The sequence below is a fragment of the Alexandromys fortis genome, unplaced genomic scaffold (assembly GCF_014885135.2).
Source record: "Alexandromys fortis isolate MF-2015 unplaced genomic scaffold, M_Fortis_MF-2015_v1.1 scaffold_5, whole genome shotgun sequence".
Lineage (NCBI taxonomy): Eukaryota > Metazoa > Chordata > Mammalia > Rodentia > Cricetidae > Alexandromys > Alexandromys fortis.
Genome location: NW_026067924.1, coordinates 20298647 through 20320094, shown reverse-complemented (window position 1 = coordinate 20320094; position 21448 = coordinate 20298647). Strand labels below are relative to the sequence as shown.

The 21448-nt window shown below is 39.1% G+C and overlaps 1 protein-coding gene across 1 annotated transcript; it reads left to right on the top strand.

The window, feature by feature from the left end:
• Positions 1–576: 576 nt before the first annotated feature.
• On the top strand, positions 577–2808 carry Mplkip (M-phase specific PLK1 interacting protein). Its single transcript, XM_050142379.1, has 2 exons — positions 577–924; positions 2060–2808. The coding sequence occupies exons 1-2, from the start codon at positions 589–591 to the stop codon at positions 2258–2260; spliced, it is 537 nt and encodes a 178-aa protein (XP_049998336.1). The 5' UTR covers positions 577–588; the 3' UTR covers positions 2261–2808.
• Positions 2809–21448: the final 18640 nt, after the last annotated feature.

The following is a 21448-nucleotide window of genomic DNA, read 5'->3' as shown; positions in this document are numbered from 1 at the left end:
CCCCCCTTCCCCCCCCCCCCCTCCCGTCCTCGTCCCCGCGCCTCCGCGCTGCCCTCCGCCCCGCGTCCACTCGGTCTTGCCCCTTTGTCTAGAGCCCACGACTCGGCCTGTGGCCCGGCAGACACCCCGCCTTCCGGAAGCCCCAGAGCCCGATGGCCCACCCCCCTCGGACCCGCCCCCTCCGGGATCACCTCCCCCGACACGTCCTCTCCCACCCTACGGCACTCTGCCACACCCCGCAAAGCCTAAACGACAGGACGACGGGTTTGCGTCTTCCGCTTCCGCCTTCGTGGACGTGGGTCCCACCAAAGGCTGCCGGAGGCAGTGTTCGAGCGTGTGGGTCCCATTAACCAGCCTTTCCTCCTCTCAGACACACCCACGTCCTCCGGATTGAGTGACCTATTTACTCGCCTTCCTGCGGAAGCTTTGAGCGATCGGAACCTTTGTGCGCCCGGAACTAAGGTGCCGAACTGCGCTGGCACTCGGAAGGCTTCATAAATATAAGAATCCCAGTTCTTTTCTGGCGGTCGATTGCTGGAGTTCCGGTGAGAGGATCGTCGACGGAGGTCTTCAGCTTCAGTTCCTGATATGCACCGACCGAATTTTCGACCCCCAACTCCTCCGTACCCCGGCCCGGGGGTAGGAGGCTGGGGTAGTGGAAGCAGCTTCCGGGGTGCCCTGGGCGGGGGGCCGCGACCGCCCTCCCCGCGGGACGGGTACGGGAGTCCGCACCAAACTCCGCCGTGCGGGCCCCGGGCTAGGCCGTACGGGAGCAGCCACTCTCCGCGGCATGGCGGCAGCTTCTCGGGGCCCCGCTTCGGGTCTCCGTCCCCGGGCGGCTACCCAGGCTCCTACTCCAGGTCCCCCGCGGGGTCCCAGCATCAGTTCGGCTACTCCCCAGGGCAGCAGCAGACCTACCCCCAGGTAAAGACAATAGCTAGCGATTGCCGAGCTCTTACTGCGATGGCAGACGTGATACTAAACTTCCCTTTACATGGATTGTTTAATCCTCTGTGAAGTGACCTACTACGTTGGCCCAGTTTTGCAGATAAATATACTGAAGTGTAAAGAAATAAATTAAGATTATCTTAGTGGCAGAGCTATCGTTCTCTGTTCCACAGCAGATGTGCTCTTAACGAGTATACCATATTCATATACAAATTTTCTTAATCCTCTATTTCTTCTCTCCCAGCCCCCACAGTTGGTTTTGTTTTGTTTTGTTTTGTTTTTGTCAGTTTTTCAGTAAATAATCCTGGAATCCTATGGGGAGGACAAATGATTCCCTACTATTGTATGACTTGTCTAGACTTTAGTCCACTGCCATTTCCTACCGATGTCCATCCTTGCTTTTGTTTCATTTTTTTTAATTGTTACAATTTTTTCCCCGAACTATATTGACTTCTACTCCAAGTTCTCTTGAAGGACAAAACCGAGAATTGGGAGTTGTGTAAATTTCCCTTCATCGAAATGAGTGTCCACAAGGCAGGAAGTAGCTCTTTGACTGAAAACTTGAATCTACCATGTTTTGCAAACTTGAATATTCTCACCAGCTCAATCCCATTGAGCTGGAGCTAAAAAGTGTAGGAAATTTTCATGGAATATAAAAGTAGAAATTTGATAGCTATCAGGTTAAAACGTTTTCAAGAAAAAAATGAATACAATTAATTTGTTCACGGCTTGTACAGGATTTATTTGTATTTGATAGTTGCAGGGTTATCCCATAAGAAAGGCAAAAGATAGGCATTTTCTAAAAACGAAATATACAATTGGTTTTAGTAATTGTTTTGTTTTTCGAGACGGGTTTTCTCTGTTGTAGCTCTGTAGACCATGATGGCCTCGAACCCACAGAGATCATGCCTGCCTCTGTCTTCTGTGGGCTGGGATTAAAGTCGTGGGCCACCACCTGCTGATTTAAAGAAAACAAGAGATTTGCAATTGAATATACTATTCAGCTTCACTTTTCAGCTTTAAATGTGATCACCACTAATCGTCAACTTGTCTCGAAAGTACCAATTATCACTATTAGATGTTTTTTTAACTGATGATTTTTTTCCTAAAGGGTTCTCCAAGGACATCTACACCATTTGGATCAGGGCGTGGTAGAGAAAAAAGAATGTCTAATGAGTTGGAAAGTTATTTTAAGCCTTCAATGCTTGAAGACCCTTGGGCTGGCCTAGAACCAGTGTCTGTAGTGGATATAAGCCAACAGTACAGCAATACGCAAACATTCACAGGCAAAAAAGGAAGATACTTTTCTTAACTTTTCTGAAATTCAACTGGAAGCTTCATGTGTCAGGAACATCTTGGACAGAACTTTACACAACTTGTGTAAATGAGTTGAACCCAAAGATGCCTGTGCTACGTGGTGGTGGCATGCACCTTCAATGCCAGCACTGGGAGGCAGGCAGGCGGATCTGAGTGTGAGGCCAGCCTGGTCTACAGAGTGTGTTTCAGGACAGCCAGGGCTACCAGAGTAACCCTGTCTCAAAAAAAGAAAGAAGATGCCTGTGATCAAGGGATCACAACAATTTAATCTTTCTCCCATTTTACAAAAGAAACCAATGGTAAGATTTGTTTTCCAAAATGGGCTCAACATTTCAAGTCCCATATACTCTTGCAGAATTCTGCCACTTCCCTATCAAGAGGATGTGTCGATTTGAACTTTATCAAACATTTCTTACTGTCCTGATTAAAGGAGTATGATGAAGTTTATTTTTCTTATGAGTGAAACATTTCATCCACTGTTACACTTGCATATGGAATGTTCAGAGTTGAGATGTTTTGACCAGTAAAGGAGATGGCAGTGTGTGTTTAATGGCTGTCCTTTTTTTTTTTTTTTTTTTTTTTGTCCCCTGTTTTAAAAACTAGTCTGGGTGAATCACATGAAAGGAAAACTAAGAGTATGGATATAACAAAGGAAAAGCTACCAATTTAGGCAATAAGCAAATGGTAAGGCTATTTGCCTCATCTAAGAATATCCAAATCTAATATTAAACTACGGTTGATTTGGGGTGAATCAGGTTCTTTATTTCCACCATGCTGAACAATGATGAGTTTGAAGATGCATCTCAAATTTTCAAAATTTGTGTGATTTCAAGGATGGAGAAGTTAGCAGTCCATGTGTTCTTATATACTAACATTACATTTCACATTAAAGGAATGTGACTTAATTCAGACAAATGTAAGTGTGCAGTCCCAGGACTCAGGATGCTGAGGGAGGAGAATTACAAGTTTAAGGCCAGCTTGGGCTACAAGCAAGACCTCCTATTCTTGTTCTCCAACCCCCATCCCCTCCACCCCAGGTATTTTACAGGTTATGTTTTATATTTTCCAGAATTTCTTTCACTTTTGAAACCTTTCAGGAATTTTTGCCAGTCTGTTATATAATCTGTAAATTTTCAGTAATTGTTTTTCAGGCCTCCTTAGTCTCCAGCCATGACTTAAACCACAAGTGTTTTCAATTTTACCATGAACTTCCTGGTATCTTTTTCTTCTTTATCCAATATTTACTACCTAACCCAAGATTTGTCATTTTCTAACCCATAGTGAAAACATTGCCAGTTAACTTATGTAAATGGATCTCAGTTCCCAGTGTTATAAAATACTATTTTACTTTGAGAAAATATCCTATACAATTAGTAGAACCTGCACATTAAAATAGGAGTAGCTGAGCATGGTGGCACACGCCTTTAGTCCCAGAACTCTTCTGGGATCTCTGTGGATTTCTGTGACTTAGAGGCCAGTCTCGTCTACATAGCAAGTTCCAGTTCCAGGCCAGCCAAGGCTGCATAGTAAGACCCTGTTTCAAAATAAAATAAAAAGAAAGAAAATGAAAAATCTAGGAAATAAGACTAATTGTTTCCAAAGTATAGTCTAGAACTTCGTGTATTTAACCATAAAATCAGAAGTCTTTATTCTGTTCTAAAGCATTAAAAAGCATAAAGATTATGGACAGTGCTTTCTAAAGACTTTGGGTTTTTTTTTTTTTTTTTTTTTGAGACTGGGTTTGTCTGTTGCTTTGGAGCCTGCCCTGGAACTAGCTCTTGTAGAAGATCAGGCTGGCCTAGAACTCAGAGATCTGCCTGTCTCTGCCTCCTGAGTGCTGGGATTAAAGGCGTGCACCACCACTGCCTGGCTCAAAATTAATATATTTTTAAGTTTTTTAATTTATTTAATTTTTTGGTTTTATCCTACTTCCTTTCACTGAGATTGAGTTACATGGGTAAGGAAGGGAAGTACAAGTTTAGAATAAACGTTGCAGCCTTCTACCTGTTATAAAAGAGCTTAAGAATTTAAAAATAAGAGAAATGACTAGTTCTCAAAGGGATAAAAAAAAAATCATGTAGCTCTTGCTATCCTGGAACTCACTGTGTAGACCAGGCTGGCCTCAGACTCACAGAGATCTGCCTGTCTATGCCTCCAAAGTGCTGGGATTAAAGGCGTGTCCCATATATCTTTTTAAAAATTACTCTAAGGGGTATGGGACCAAAATTTTGGGGGATCTCAAATCAGCTGAGGAGGGAAGGAAGGGAGTATAGTAAACTCAACTCAAGAAGAGTGAAAGAAAAGGATGAAAAATAGTAAATCTTAAAACTGGGCATGGAAACTCAAGCTTTAAATCAAGAGGCATAGGCAGAACAATCTCCAAATTCAAAGACTGCCTGGGTTACACATGATCCAATTGTTTCAGTTACCGAGGGAAATTAAGTAATTTTGCTTTAGCAAAAGATCATAAACTAGGATTAGAAAAATGGACCCTATTGGCTCTGGGGGGAAAACACATCTAAAGTAGAGAGATTCAGGGATGAGGGGATGCGAGTCAGCTGATCGAGTGCTTTCCAAGGATCCCCAGCACAAAATACCATTCATGGATTTATACTCCTTTAATCCCAATGCCTGGGAAATGGTTAGCAGAATTAGGAGGTCAAGGTCCTCAGCTTCACAGCTTGGATCCAGCATATGTTTCATAGGTGAAAAACAAAAAGAAATAGAAAGTTTTAACATCACAGTGGAGACCTTAGCACATCTCCACAAAAACTGCTCTATCGAGAGATAATTTCTCAGTGTATAAGAGGCATTTACACAAAATGAACACACATATAATACATACATGTCTTTGCAAGTATATACATTATGTAATTTATTTTAACTGAATTAAAATCAGTACAAATTTAAAACTTGATATACAAATTATATTTTCTCACCGAAATTTTAATAAACTTCAAAACAAAGTACTCCCTTGCCAAGAAATACAAGTCCATGAAATAAGACAGCCTGTAGAGAATTCCTATAAAAGTAATACCAATAAAGATTGTGAATTGATAATTGTAAATTCTCTGTCCACAAGAGTAGGCTTCCAGGCTATTGTATTGTAATTTCTGTATTATGTGAACCTTTGGTGGGGAAGTATTCAATCTCTCCCTTTTTTTTCTTGTTTTTTTCAAGACAGGGTTTCTCTAACAGTTCTGGCTGTCCTGGAACTCTCTCTAGACCAGGCTGGCCTTGAGCTCACAGAGATCTGCCTGCCTCTGTCTCCTAAGTACTGGGATTAAAGGTGCGTCCCACTATTGCCTGGTTTATTCAATATATCTTAAACTTACATTAATTTATTTCAAATTTTCCAAAACAATAAATAGAATCTGTAGATTGTTTCACTTATAGACATTGTTATCAAAATCCTAAACAAGATTTACCAGTGCCAGCTACAGTAACTCTGAACTTTACCGTGGGATTAAGTCCCAGCCTGAAAAAAAATTAATAAAAATGAACTAATAGTGCTTATTTCACTCACTTCTGCGTGGCAGTGTTGGCTCAACCTCTCAGAGTATTTTGGTATCATGCACCTTATTACCCAGTTAAAGAACAGGGTCTGTATTAATAGGCAAATAAATTGAAGTAAAAACATTCTTAAAACTGGATACACAGGTATTTTAGAGAAGTGAGACGGGATCACATCTACAAGAGTGAAAAGGGAAAGCTGAAACTAACTGTGGGCCGATGAGAGGAAAACTTGAACTATAACTCTGTCCAAAAACAGCTTGTAATTACAATACTCCTGTGTATCAGTTGGGAAAATAGCAAGCTGTAATTTTGGAGCATTGGAGGTAAAGTACAAGGCACATTTGAAGGCCATTTTAAAAGTATGACTGAATGGAGAAGTAGAGACTGAAAATTCATTTCATAGGTTCTATTTCAGTCACAATCTCAAAATCATTTTTAGATTTTACAAAATGATTGTGTGTGTATGTGTAAAATCAGGCTTTGCTCTACCAGACTTTGCTCAACTATATAATGTTCATTTATTAGTACAGGGATGAACAAATGAATAAAATATAACTGAAGACCTCACAAATGAACACACATGTAAAACATTCTATTCCATAGCCTTGAAAATCAGCAGAGGTAAAGCAGATAGTGACAATAGGCCTTCTATTCCTTGCATATGAAAAGTAAAAGTAAATCTCTAATTCATTAAAAGCTAAGTTAAATTTCATGTAGAACAAAGACAAAAAAGGACAAGAAACTTAAATGTTTAAAATTTAGGCAGTGTGTTATAACCTTATATTAGAAAATTTTTTCTTTTTTTTAAATTTATTTATTATGTATACAATGTTCTATCTGCATGTATGCCTGCCCACCAGAAGAGGGCACCAGATCTCATGGATGGTTGTAAGCCACCATGTGGTTGCTGGGAATTGAACTCAGGACCTCTGGAAGAGCAGCCAGTGCTCTTAACCTCTGAGCCATCTCTCCAGCCCTAGAAAATTTTTTCTTATACCAGATTTTTTTTAAGCTATAAAAGATTGATAAAATTGTCTTAGATTTAAAAAGTTTTGTATAACAAATGGCACTGTGAAGTTAAAGTTAAAGTTTACAGTAAACTTAACTCAAAAAATCATTTAGAAACCCTAATAAGATTTGAGTGCTTTACAAGTCTATATTCCCAGAGGTTGAACCATGAAGATGAGTTTAAGATCAACCAAGGCTACACAACAAGATCCTGCATTAAAAAAGAAAAAGGGAAAAAAATACCCTTATGTGCCAAGGACACTTAAAAAGGAAAAAAAATAAATAAATGAAAACTAAGCATTATGAGGGGCCAAGAGATGTCTCAGTAGTTAAGATTGCTTGCTGCTCTTGCAGAGGACTCAGGTTTAGTTTTCTGCACAAACACATGTAACTCCAGTTCTAGGTGATCAGATACCTTCTTCTGGTCTCCTTAGTCAGTGCATTCACATAGTGCACATAACATTCAGGCAAAACACTCATGCATACAATAAAATATTTCTAAAAAACATGAAATACAAAATTAAAGCTACAAGAGTTAGTCATTTCACACAAATTTATACAATTTAAAATGATATATAGATGCTAAAAGAACATTAGGTTTATGTAGTGCCCTTGAAGGTACTGTAGACCCCAGCAAATCTACATGTAGTGATTATGGGATCGGCTTATAACTACAACTCATGTCATTATGTCATTCATACTTTTATAAATTTGGAACTGAAATACTAGCCATAAAATATTTGTAGTCTCAGCAAAATATTTTTCTAATATTTTAAGTTCACATACATAGTTTTGAAGTACAGTGTGTTATTTCAATATTTATATACTGTGTATACTGATCCAATGAAGGCAATTGGCAGATTCATCACTTAGAACATTTATTATTTGTTTTTTTCTTATTTTGTTTGTACTTATTTTGATACATGCCATTATTAAAAGCCATAGTTACTCTACTGTGCTTTTATTTTTATAGTACACAGAAGCCACTCTTGCAATCCAGCTGTACCCTATTCCTGTTAGCGGTCTCCAGGTCATCCTCAGCCATGATTGCCAGTTTTAAATTCCAAATCCCAATGAGAATATAGTATATGTGTTTTCCTTATTTCATTGAGTAATGTTACTCAAAAGACTGGGTGGTGGTGATGCACACCTTTAATCTGCGCACTTGGGAGAGAGACAGGTGGATCTCTAAATTTGAGGCCAGCCTGGTCTATACAGTTCTAGGACAGCTAGAGCCATGCTGAGGGAGCTGCAGGCTGCGTTTCTGCCACCCAGCTCCCGGCTGCCTGGCTAGCTTATGCCCCGAAATAACACACAAACTGTATTCTTTTAAACACTGCTTGGCCCATTTCTATTAATGTGTGTAGCATCGAGGTGCGCTTACTGGGAAGATTCTAGCCTACGTCCATCCTGGGTCAGAGCTTCATCAAGCCTGAGCTCACTTCCTCTTCCTCCCAGTATCCTGTTCTGCCTACTCCACCCACCTAAGGGATGGCCTGTCAAAATGGGCCAAGGCAGTTTATTAGCCAATGACCTTCCTCCATCAGAGCCACATTGTGAGACCCTGTCTCAAAAAACAAAAGCCCACCAGGCTTATTTATTTTGCTAGAATGACAGGATTTCATGGCTTTTATGATGTTAGTGTGTATGTATCATATTTTCTTTAGCCATTCATCATTTGGTGGAAACCTAGACCAGTTTCATATTTTTACTAGCAAGTTGCTTTACATGTGGATAAATGGATTCTAAATTTTAAAATGCACTGTTCTTTTATTTTGGGGGGATATACACATGATACGGTGCAAATGTAGAGGTCAGAGGACATTTAATGGGCCTTAGGTCATCTGACTAGGAGGCAGCCATCTTTACCTGCTTAGCTACCTTACTGACCCTGTTGACTCTGAAGTATAATTGTGAAAGCAAAATACCTAGAGTAGCCAGTTCAACAGAGCATGAACCTATAACGGAGGCTAACAGAATATGAGGAACTGGAGAGATGGCTCAGCAGTTAGGAGCACTGGCTGCTCTTGCAGAGGATGAGGGTTTTGTTCCCAGCATCTATATGGTAACCCATGACTGCCTGTAATTTTAAGGTAGTGGTTCTCAACATTCCTAATGCTGAGACCCTTTAATACAGTTCCTCATGTTATGGTGACCCCCAACCATGAAGTTATTTCTTTGCTACTTCATAAATGTAACTTCTACTTTTTTTTTTTTTGGTTTTGGTTTTTTTTTTTTTTTTTTCAAGGCGGTTTCACTGTGTAACCCTGGCTATCCTGGAACTAACTCTGTAAACCAGTCTGGTCTCGAACTCATAGGTATCTGCCTCCCTGGGTGCTGGGATTAAAGGCATGAGTCACCACCACCACCCTACTTGCTACTGTTACGAACTGTAATGTTAATTATTTGATATACAGGATATCTGATGTGCGACCCCTATGAATGCCCCAAGGAGTCATGTCCCACTGGTTAAGAAACGATGCTCTAGGGGATCATACACTCATACAGGCATATGTACATGAAATGAGACAAGTCTTTTTTTAAAAGAAGAAAAAAAAATCAGAGATCTTAAGCATTCTTCCCAAAGCTCTGCCTATTTGCCCAGCTTGTACCTGGTGCCAACAGATTGGTGCTGTTCTCAAACTTGTTCAGAGAAACTTCTTATTGCAGAGTCGTGGTGTTGTAGAGATTCATTAACTATTCAAAATGCTGAGAATAAGGGACTGTGATTTATCAGCTATAGATGGAACATCTGTATCAATCAAGCCCCCAAGGCTCAGGGAACACTGAGGGAGATGGTTCAGAACATGTGTAAAAGCCAGAAGAAAGGAAGGAGTGCTGTGTGAGACTGGCCTCTGGATATGGCATAGCTGTAACTTGCATGAACTCATCACAGGTGTGGGTACCAGCAAAAAATCAAGAGTTTAAAATTCCAGCATTGGGGGCTAGAGAGATGGCTCAGTGGTTAAGAGCATTGCCTGCTCCTCCAAAGGTCCTGAGTTCAATTCCCGCAACCACATGGTAGCTCACAACCATCTGTAATGACGTCTGGAGCCCTCTTCTGGCCTGCAGACATACAGACAGAATATTGCATATATAATAAATAAATAAATAAATAAATAAATAAATAAATAAATAAATAAAACTTAGGACATTGAGGAATAGTGGCACATAGCTTTAATCCCAGTACTTGGAAGCCAGAGGCTGGAGGATGAGCTTTATGAGTTTGAGGACAATCTGGTCTACATATCAAGGTCCAGGACAACCAGGGTTACATAGAAGCTGACCTGACCGTCCCCAAATAAGAAAGAAAATGGGAAGTCAAGACATAGACTGGAAGAAAACAGTTTCAAAACAGCAGTGTAACATTATATGCCTGTTACAATGTCAAAAAGAGAAGAGATGCTGATAACAAATGCTGCTTGCATTGTGGTGGTGAGGTGTCAGCTGAAGCCAGAAGAGGCCACTGGATACATTGGAACTTGAGTTAGGAGCCACCAAGTGGGCACTGGGAACTGGCCCCGCCTATAAAAGCAGCTCGTGCTCTTAATTGCTAAGCCATCTCTCGAGCTACATGTTTGCTAATTTTGATGATGGAAATTTGTGTTCCTAATAAACATCTTAAAAATGTGGGTCGGCAAGACGGCTTAATGAATGAAGTGTTTGCCACCAACCTTGCTGATCTGAGTCCCATCCCTAGAATCATGTGACAGAAGGAGAGAACTGACTCTGGCAAATTGTCCTCTGACCTCCACAGCTGCACTGTGGCATGTTTGTGCTTGTGGGCACTCAATACAAACGCTAAGTGGGAAATGAAAGAAATGAGGTTTTGTGACTAGCTCTTTTGACCCCAATTCAACTCAGATAATTCTAAAGATTTTATATGCATATTTTCACACTCTGGAAATTTGTATACTAGTCAATTCCTTCAGGTTGTAAGATTCAGAAATCCAACTTAGTTTTTCTTAAGCACCAAATAATCCACTTTAAGACCAGAGCCTGGCTACATGGAGGAGCTCAGAGGATGCCATCAACTTTTTGTTCCTCTTTTGGTGGTGGTTCTTGTTTTCCAAATTTTCTACTGAACACAGTAAGACTGATAAAACTTCCCTCAGCAACCTAATGGGGAGAGTCCAAGTTCTGTAGCAGTTTTGCAAGGGTCTTGGAATTGCCTCTTGCTGACTCTGTCATATGTGCATTCCCTAGTCTGTGACTGACAAAATGTGATATTGCTCACTGGGTCAAACCCAGGTCCCATTGCCTCTGCACCTCAGAGACTTAAGTATAGTGAGTTCTATAGTTTCCCAGGAGAAAGCGGAGAAATAGTACTAGAGATGAAAAGCAATCCAATAGGTATCTTTTTATGCATACGCTCTACTGTGTAACAGCTGCAGAGAAGTACAGAGCTAGAAGTCGAAAGCCAGTGTACAAAACAGATTCAACTATAGATTATTAGATTTATTGATGGCTCAGTAGGTATAAAGGCACAGACCTGACAACCTGAGTTTAAGCCCCATAACCATCAAAGGTTGAAGGAAAGAACCAATTCTACAGACTTTGTCTACAGAGTCCTCTGACCTTGACATTCGTGCTGTGGCCATAGTTGTCATTTTCTCCTCTCTCCTCTCCTTCCCCTGTCTCATACACAAAGATAATGAAGTTTATAATCCTTTTCTGTCCCATGACCCATTCTAAAATTTTACTTAACATTGAGCACCCACAAGCTTTTAAGAGTCATGCCTAGTAAGATACCTTAGGGAGACAAATTGAAGTGCAAACACTGCTGTATGATTTGTTTTCCTTTTCAGGTTTAAATACACAGCTCATCACGGCCCACTGTTATTCTATATCTAACGGTTCCTTAACGTCAGTTGATAGTGAGAAGAATCATTACATTTGAAAGGGGAAAAAGCCTTCCATCAGGATAGTGGGAGGAAAATGAAAGGATAATACTCACTGATCAAAGTGCATATGTGTGCTTACCCATATATAAGGATTTCCTAGTGGGAAAGTGAATTTTCTGACCAGCGAGAACTCCCTTTGTCTATATGTTGTCACATGGCTAGATCTGAGATGGGACTTTATTCTTGCTTTTCTTCTAGATGACTATATCCTTGGCAACCTACATCTTGTTCTTATAAAGAATATTGGATGTCTTTGATTGTTATGCAGTTTTATTATGGTTCTATAATAATTCAACATCCAAGGACTGGTTTCCCACCTAGTGCATCCTTCTTAACATACACAGGTTGGATTGGTATTTGCTCATTAAATAATGAAGTAGGTGTGCCAGGTACAGGGTTTTTTTTTTGTTTGTTTGTTTGTTTTTGGGTTTTGTTTTGGGTTTTTGAGACAGGGTTTCTCTGTAGCTTTGGAGCTTGTCCTGGAACTCACTCCATAGACCAGGTTGGCCTTGAACTCACAGAAATCAACGTGTCTCTGCCTCCCAAGTGCTGGGATTAAAGGCATGCGCCACCACCGCCTGCTGCCAGGTACAGTTCTTGATGCTGGACACAAAATGAAAAGTTCCTTGTAGAACTTCCAACTTTCATTGAGATGGACTTCCAGCTGCCAGAATTGTGAGAAAATAATCTGCTGATAAGTCATTCAAATTATGTTATTTCTATTTAGCAACCCTAACAACGAATATGAAAGTGTGCATATTTTAGAATTAATGAAACACTGTATCACAGTGCTTGGGCAACGTAGGATACAGGAGATTAGTGATTTTGAGGAGAAATTGGTTGACATGTTTAAGCATTTCTCTAGCAATGATCAAATAAATGCAAGCTCAAAAACAGTATTTGGAGGTTCTGAATCTAAGCAGAATTTTAGCTTTGTCTGGAGAATACAGGGAAGCAAGATGTAACAAGCTGCTGACAGTACTTGGGAAGTGGAATCATGAAAAAGCAATGGAGTCTAACTGTTTCCAGAATCTTCAGGGTAAAGCCTGAGTTCCAGAAATCTCAGCCTGTCCCAAATATGTCACTTACAAGGATGCATGCTGGTAAAGAGTGATTTATTCATTGCAAACATCCGAAGGAGGATAAAGGGATATAATGACCTTCTGGTCTTTCTTCTGGATACTAACATGAGCTTTTGAGTTAAACAGGAAAGATAAAAAGAGCAAGACATGTATATAGTTCTGGCATGTGTGGTTTAGGTGTGGTCTCCATGATCCATCTCAATTCTGGTCTACAAGATTGGGGAAAGAAGTCCTTATTGCTTGAAGGGACAGGATTTTTCTCTAGACATTATTACTCATGAGAAATTTCCTCATCTGGGGTAAGGCAATCCTTTGTGCTGCTGTTAGCTACCTTGTGGACCCAAGAGAAGAGTCAATGCTTTTCAGGGAAACACACACACAAAACACAACTTGTGCTTATATCAAGAGTATTAAAGGAAATTGTACTGAAAACCTATGAGGAAATTTTTCAACTCATTTGAAATTAAGATTAATATTAATGTAAAACCTGGTATGATGGCATGAAAGACATGAGCGTTCTAACTTGTCTCATGCAAAAGAAGATATATAACGGAAGACATACACTTAGAGTACTTCATTTCCCCGCTGTTGAAAGTGCAAACTGGCACAGCCACTTTGGATCCTAGTATGGCGAATTTTTAGAAAATTAGGCAACAAACTACCTTAAAACTCAGACACAAAAGATGCTCAACCATACCATAAAGACATGTGCTCAACTATGTTCACAACAGAATTATTTTGTCATAGACAGAATCTGAAAACAACCCAAAATGCACCTCTTCTACACATATGATGGGAGACATTATGCTTTACATTAGTCATAAATACCATAAATTATCTTGGAGTAACTCTAATCAGACAAATGGAAAAACCTGTATGATAAGAACTTTAAATCTTTTAAGAAAGAAATTTAAGACATCAAAAAATGGAAGATCTCTTATTCTCATGGGGAAGTAGAACCAACATAGGAAAAATGACAACCTTACTGAAATCATTTTACAGATTTAATGCAAATGTCCATTTAAAATTATAGCAAAATTCTTCACTATCTCAAAAGAACAATTCTCAATTCTCAGTTTTATAAGAAAAGATAAAAACTCAGGATAGCTTAAACAATTTTTTTTTTGGTTTTTCGAGACAAGGTTTCTCTGTAGCTTTGGTGCCCGTCCCGGAACTAGCTCTTGTAGACCAGGCTGGCCTCGAACTCACAGAGATCTGCCTGCCTCTGCCTCCCGAGTGCTGGGATTATAGGCGTGTGCCACCACCGCCTGGTTTAGCTTAAACAACCTTAAAATCCTGTACGATCAAGGAACTTGTGAATGTATCACAAACTGACTATAAAACTTCCCTACAGAGCCACAGTACTGAAAACTATATCAATCCATACACCTACAAACTACAAATTTTGACAAAGAAGCAAAAATTGTGAAATGGAAAAGCATATTTAACCTGCTTGTTTACTTTTAATTGTCCTGAAGCTGTAGTTTTTTGAGGCTAGCTTTTTTGAAAACCTGCCTTTCAGCTTGTAGTTGAAGCTGTGCCGCACGGCACAGGGTAGGACATAGAGTGTCAGCCAGCCTGCTGTCACAAGATCTGGCAGGCATAGCTGGACCAAATTTTAAGTATCTTTTTCATTTTAACTATTATAAAATTAAGAGAATTCCTGAATCCGTTCCACTGTTTTATTGCCTGTATGGTATTAAATTTATTTTTTAAACTTTGTCTCCTGCTTGCCTTTCACCTGCAGGTGGGTTAGATTTACCTGGCTACTGCACACACATGGCACCCCAATCTCGGCGGTAACCTAGGCGATTTCTTCACCTTTTCTACCCGTTTAGCAAACGATAAAAGTTGTATCTCTGCGTCTATCACGCTTACAGATTTAAATATCTCTGCCACTGTTTCTGCTCCATCTAACTCCATTTATCTACCAACATATATAACTGAGTACTTTTTTCTTATCCCATATATATTTACATATATATGTATATATTTATTATATACAAATTTTTACTCCCAATTTAAATTTTGTCTTGCTTTACCTATACTTCTTTAAATTTTGATCTCTATTTTTGAGCGCCCAGTACTCATGTATCTACCTGTGGTGTAATTTTTTTCTCACGGGTTCCTCAGGTTCTCCTCCATACTTCTTCCAGTTTTTGTGTATGTGGGGGGGGCGGTTTGCAGGTCAGCCCCACATTGGGTGCCATTATGTTGGGGTCCAGTGCTAGCCCCAACCATAAATTATTTCTCTGGACTGACATAAACTATCTGAACCGGCCTGGAGGCACAGGAATAAAGACACAACTCACATGGCTTTATCAGGAGGGAGATTCTCTGTGATCCCTCATGAAATCCTGAGTTCACATGTTGAAAATTCCCCTGCTTTATTCTCCAAAGAGCCTTATATATCAAAACATAAGCTGATATTCATTAGCATTCTGTTTCCTAGGTAACCAGGTAAATGGCTTTCAGTCATGTCCACATCTACCTCCTCTGTAACATCTTCCTGGTCTGTATGCTAGCTCAGTCACACAGGCTGAAATCAGCATCTCTATCAGGCATCCTCCAAATTACAGAGAAAGGAGCAAAACAACATCCTGACCTTTTGTTAGGTAGCGACAGACAGCCTGTCTAAAAGGGTACATGACTACCTCAGGTACTTAACTATGGCCTTAGAGCCTGGCTATCACCCCATGTAAAAATATGGGCCTACAGACATAAACTTAGAATACATCAAAGTAAAGCTAAGATTCGAAAGACCATCTACTTGGTGGTTAAAAAGGGCCTGCAGAGTTTTGCACCAGCTCCTCTGTATGCATAGTATGGCTTCCAGCTTAGTGTTTTTATGGGATTCCTGACTGCAATGATAGTTTTTGTTGTATCTTTATATAAATTGTTCTTTTGAGGCAGAATTTTCTCTGTAGTTTTGGAGCCTGTCCTGGAACTAGCTCTTGTAGACCAGGCTGGCCTCAAACTCACAGAGATCCGCCTGCCTCTGCCTCCCGAGTGCTGGGATTAAAGGTGTGAGCCACCACTGCCAGATAATATTTTATTATCTCTTAGAGGCTTGTTCTTTTCTAATGAGACAGGAAGTAGATCCAGATGGAACTGGGAGGGGAAACTATAAATGGGATATATCATGTGAGAAAAGAATATTTTCAGTAAAATAAAATATCCCAAAACACTACAAACAGACTACAATTTAAAAAGATATTTTGTTTTATGGGTATGGATGTTTAGCCTGCATGCATGTCTGTGCATCAAGTTTGTGCCTGGTACCCTTGGAGACCAGAATTTATCAGATACCCTGGAACCAGAGTTTAATGATTGTGAGCTACTGTGCTGGTGGGGACTGTAGGAGTAGTCAATGCTCTTAACTGGTGAACGATATCTAGACAATCTCGTAATAAATTTCTGAAAAGACTAGAAAAAGGGTGACTGGGTGAGAAAAGAAAATAGGAGAAAATGTGTGAGCCTGAGTGTTGGGGAATGGGCATCTGGGTATGCCTGTAGGGCATTATCTTGGCTGGGTTCACTCAGGTGGGGAGACTTTCCCCCTTGGGTGGCACCATTTCCTGTGCAAGAATCCTCAATGGTATTAAAAAGGGAAAGTGATCTATAGACACAAGCATCCATTGCTCTCTTCTTCCTATGGGTAACATGTTACCAGCTCTTTTGAGCCCCTGCTGCTTTGACTTCCCTGCTATGATGGACTACACCTTAAACTGTAAGCTCCAATGAATCTTCATTAAAATTGTATATGCCACATTCTTTATCACAGCAACAGGAATTTTAACTAATACATATTTGTTTTTAGTTTATAAAAAGATGTGTCAATACAGGACTGTTCAGTCAAAATGCATTGTTTCTTAGTATCTTAATTTTTTTCTCTACTAAAGTACGTAATTATTTCAGTTTTTACCCACTATGAACAGTAAATTATACTATGGGTCTCTAACCTGGTAGAGCAACTCTATTTAAAATTAATTTGTGTACATGTGTGTGGGGACATGCTGCACAGTACATGTGTGGAGGTCAAAAGACAGCATGTAGAAGTTGGCACTTTCTTCTTTGTGGTTCCAGAGATGGAACTGAAGTTATCAGACATCCTGACAAGCGTTTTTATGCACTGAGCCACCTACTAGTAAAATGATCTCAGCCACTCGTGGTTCTACATTCTTTAGCATGATTCTTAAAACGTGTTAAAGTCTCCTGTAATTCAGACTCTCTGACCTCTGTCTTAGTCATGTCTAGCATTAAACACCTTTCTTCCTTGTGTAACAGATTTGTTACAAAATGTTGGTCATGTTATTAGCAATGACCATTCTTAATCTAAAAACAATGTTACCTAATAGTCCACCCAGTACAGCTGTAGAGTTGTTCTGGAAAACAATGTTACCTAATAGTCCACCCAGTACAGCTGTAGAGTTGTTCTGGAAACGGCTACATTAAGAACAGAAACATCTTTTGAAAACTGGTTCTAAAAATCATGAACTTTACTACAAAACAAATGGTGGTTAAAGTAAATGAAACCACAAGTAGGTGGTTAAAGTAAAATGAAGCAGATACATTTTATTTTTCATATAAATCATTGGGCAATTTTTGAATTCCTTATGCCATTCACTCAAGAGAGACACAGGACAGGGACAGCACTTAATCAGCATTCATGAGGCCAAGTTCAGTTCCCAGCACCAACAGAAAAATACATTTCAAAAAGGAAAATATATGGTTAGAAAAATCTGTTAAATCTTTAAAGACAAACAAGCTATCAAAATACAATTTTAAAAAAATCTCAGAAAAGATGAAAACAAAGGGGTTAGAGAGACAAGCTCGGCAGTTCTGAACTCTTATTTAAAAAAAAAAAAAAAAAAAGAGGATCTGAGTTTTGTTCCCAACCCTGATTCCAGCTCCAGGGGAGTCCATGCCCTCTTTTAGACACCTGCATCCACATGCACATATTCACACACAGATCAGAGAATTGAAAAATAAAATATATTTTAAAGCAACAATCACAATTGTCAAACAAATAGGTGGTGTGGCAAAGCATCATGGCACACACAAATAATCTCAGCACATGAAAGGCCGAAACAGGAAGGTCACCAAGTCTAAGACCATTCCTGCTCATATACACCTAGTCTCAAAACAACCTGACAGACAGCACAAGCTAAACAGAAGACTTAGTAATTACAGCATACTAAAACAGAACCTAGTAGAATTCATGTTAAGATGTAAATAAATATCGAACATTTATGTGCTGAATAATGAGTAAGTATATATGAAAATGTAAAACAAGAATACAGGGCATCTTGCCAGTGTTTTGGAAAATAACAGATAAAAACTACAATAACCTTAAACAATAAAGATAAAGTCAAAGAAGTAATCAGATTCCTAACATTAAAATTCCCTTTTAAAAGTTGAAGAAAACGATTACTCAACTAACAAAACAAGAAAAATATGAAATTAAAAAACCAAAATCAAATAGTGTGATAAATTAAAACTATATTTGACTACTGAGAGAATGGAAGTGATTGGGAAAAGGAAGAAAATAAAAGGGAAATATAATCAAGAAAAAAAAAATGCTGGGTGACAAGGAGTCCCAGCTCACTTGGGACTAAGTGTCGCTGGAGCTCACAGGTTCAAATCTGGGCAACACAACTTACAGACTCCATGTCAAAAGAACAAGAAGGACTAGACCTCCCATCCCCCAAGAGAAGAAATTAACACTTAGTTTAAAAAAATAGATATTATGTGCATCTGCATGCTAACTGTTCATTTAAACATACTGCAGAATATATAAATGTTCAGAAAATGAAAATTTCCCAAGATCCATGTTAGAACCAGAACCCTGACCAGATGGAAAATAAAAATGAAAGGAAGAAAACTAAAAGAATTTCCTTCACGGAAAGAGCCAGGATTATCAAATTAGAAATAAAACATCTCATACTTATTCAATCAACAGTTAATTCTCAGGACATATTCTAAATAAAACAACATTCCAGCTTCTTTTACCTAAGTGCCACTACGTGCTAATGCCTGCCTGAGTAATCACAGATACAGAATTTTAAATACTTAGTCAATACTACACAGCAATATTAAAAATTTAAATGTATGGGTTAATATTAAATCCTATTAACTGGTGTCCAAGGAGAAAATCCGTATTAAATTCGTATTAACACCATTGTTAAAATTGAGGCTGATCCTAATAAATAAGCTTTATGAATGGAAAAGAACTCATACATTATGAAGTAGTCCATCACTAATGTATTTGTTTATAAATAAAGGACAAAAATTCTAAAAGTTAAAGACATTCATAAAATCAAAAAGGATAAATCAATTCAAAATTTAATAAAAATAATAGCTAAGCAATATGGCCAAACTTTTATTTTAAATGATTTAACTTGCCAATGATACAAACTTAAATAATTACAATACTGGGTCTGGAGAGATGGCTCAGTGGTCACGAACAAGTACTGCTCTTTCAGAGGACCCATTTCTAGTCTCAGCGCTCAAAGCAGGCAGTTCATGACTGAAAGCTCACAATACTCAAGAGTCTCTAAGAAATAGAACATTGAACAACAAATAAAAATTTGGACCTTTCAAGGGGAACATAACAAAATACTGGCAAGCTACCAGAGGGAAAGTTTGAATATATTTTCAACTGAAATGAGTAATGGGTAAAATGATACTAAGGGACAGAAACAGAAAACAGGAAGGAGAAAATGTAAACTTAAGTTCTACTCTCGTTTGTTTTGAATGCAGGGCCTTCATGTATCCCATGATGGCCGCAGGAACTCACTGTGTTGCTGGATGACTCTGAACTTCTGATCCTCCTGTCTCCACTTCACAAATACTAAGATTACAGTTGTGCAGTACCATATGTATTTTTATGCCAGTGCTAGGGATCAAACTGAGGCTTTGGGCATGCTAGGTCAATACTTACCAAATGAGCTACATCCCTAGCTAGTAAAGTTCTGAAACTGTTCTATACCAAATTATCCACACAGGCTGTGCATTTTGCTAAGAAGTATAAATATAATAAAAACCACAACAGGATACAGCTCCATGATAAAGCACTTTCCTGACATGTGCAGGGTTCTGAATTCAATCCTCACTGAAACAAAACACAAATGCACATATAAAAAAGAATCAAGGATCAGGATGGAACACAACAGAGACCTCAGGATTATACCCACATCAATCAGACAGAAAACACAAAAACTAGGTTAGGACAAAGTGGATATCAGAAGCTGTTTGTTGATACAAAGTCTAAGTCTAGGCTCCAGAAAAGGTATAAAACCCAATCCTCACCTCCCTAAAGTATAGACAAGCCAGAATACCCCCCAAAAAAGTCTGACAGACAGAACCCTCTTGGTGTCCTGTTCCTAAAGACTACATCTAAGTGGAAAGCACTAAGGTCCCCCCCCCCCCGAAAAAGAAAACCAGGGCACACTAAATCACAAATGGTCTTTTCTAGAGTCTATTCTGACTATATACAAAAAACAAGGGTTTAAAAAAATGGCCTGAAATTCTTGTGGAAGTTTATTTAGAGGCTATGAAACACAACCTTTTTCCCTTTTAAAAACAAATGGCTTATACATTAGACTTAACTATGAGACATTATAAAAGTCTCGCAAAAGAATATAATATCTGCCGGGCAGTGGTGGCGCACGCCTTTAATCCCAGCACTCGGGAGGCAGAGACAGGCGGATCTCTGGGAGTTCGAGGCCAGTCTGGTCTACAAGAGCTAGTTCCAGGACAGGCTCCAAAGCTACAGAGAAACCCTGTCTCAAACAAAACAAAAAAAACCAAAAAAAAGAATATAGTATCTGTACAACAAACTAATAGGGAGGATTGAGGATGGTTCATTTTAATAAAGTCAGAACTAGAAAATTCTGATGAGTCAAGAACTACAATTTTGTTTCTTCCATCTTCAGCTGATCATGTAACAGCTTATTACTAGTAACTTCTACTAATAAGAAAACCAACTGCATAAGTCCTTTGTAAATGGCAGTCTTATAGAATGACTTGAATTAATAGGATCATTACAAGATTTACATGCAACTTGTTTGTAAGCCTGATACTAATTCTGCTGTGCAAAAAGGAAATACATTTTTAATGCCTTCGTTTCAATTTGTGTGTAGCCTGTAGAAAATGCACAGGAGCCTTTTAGTAACTACAAACATGAAATACAACTGATACCAACTTCTAGTTTTCTAAATTATTATTCCTGTTTTTTTTCTATAGTCAAAGAAAATGGGCTTTTCCCCTGTAACTCTGGCTGATTCCCAACTCAGTAAGTAGACCAGGCTGTTCTCAAACGTTTTGCTTCTGTCTCCCAAGCATTAGGATACAGATATTTGCCACTGCCTGGCAGTACCAAGTTTTTAGTGTGTGTGTGCGTGTGTACACGCTAGGGATTAAACCTGGGCATTGTGCCTGCTAGGCAAGCATTCACAGAACTATATCCTAGCCCTTAAAAATTAATAATTTAGATAAAGTATTAGTCTAAATACTCATCAGGTTATTGAGTTTCCTTAGTAAGAAGTTGGTATTGCATAAGCATGGTAGCAGCTACCTTTATACTAGTAGTTGGTGGATAGAGGCAGGAGGATCAGGAGCTCAAAGCCAGCCTTAATTAACTACATAGTGAGTTCCAGGCCAGCCAGAGCT

Bases quoted from the DNA above. Each gene is read 5' to 3' on its own strand.
- Mplkip (XM_050142379.1), top strand. From the start codon at position 589: ATGCACCGACCGAATTTTCGACCCCCAACTCCTCCGTACCCCGGCCCG. The intron at 925-2,059 runs GTAAAGACAATA...TTTTTCCTAAAG, and splicing joins AGCAGCAGACCTACCCCCAG to GGTTCTCCAAGGACATCTAC.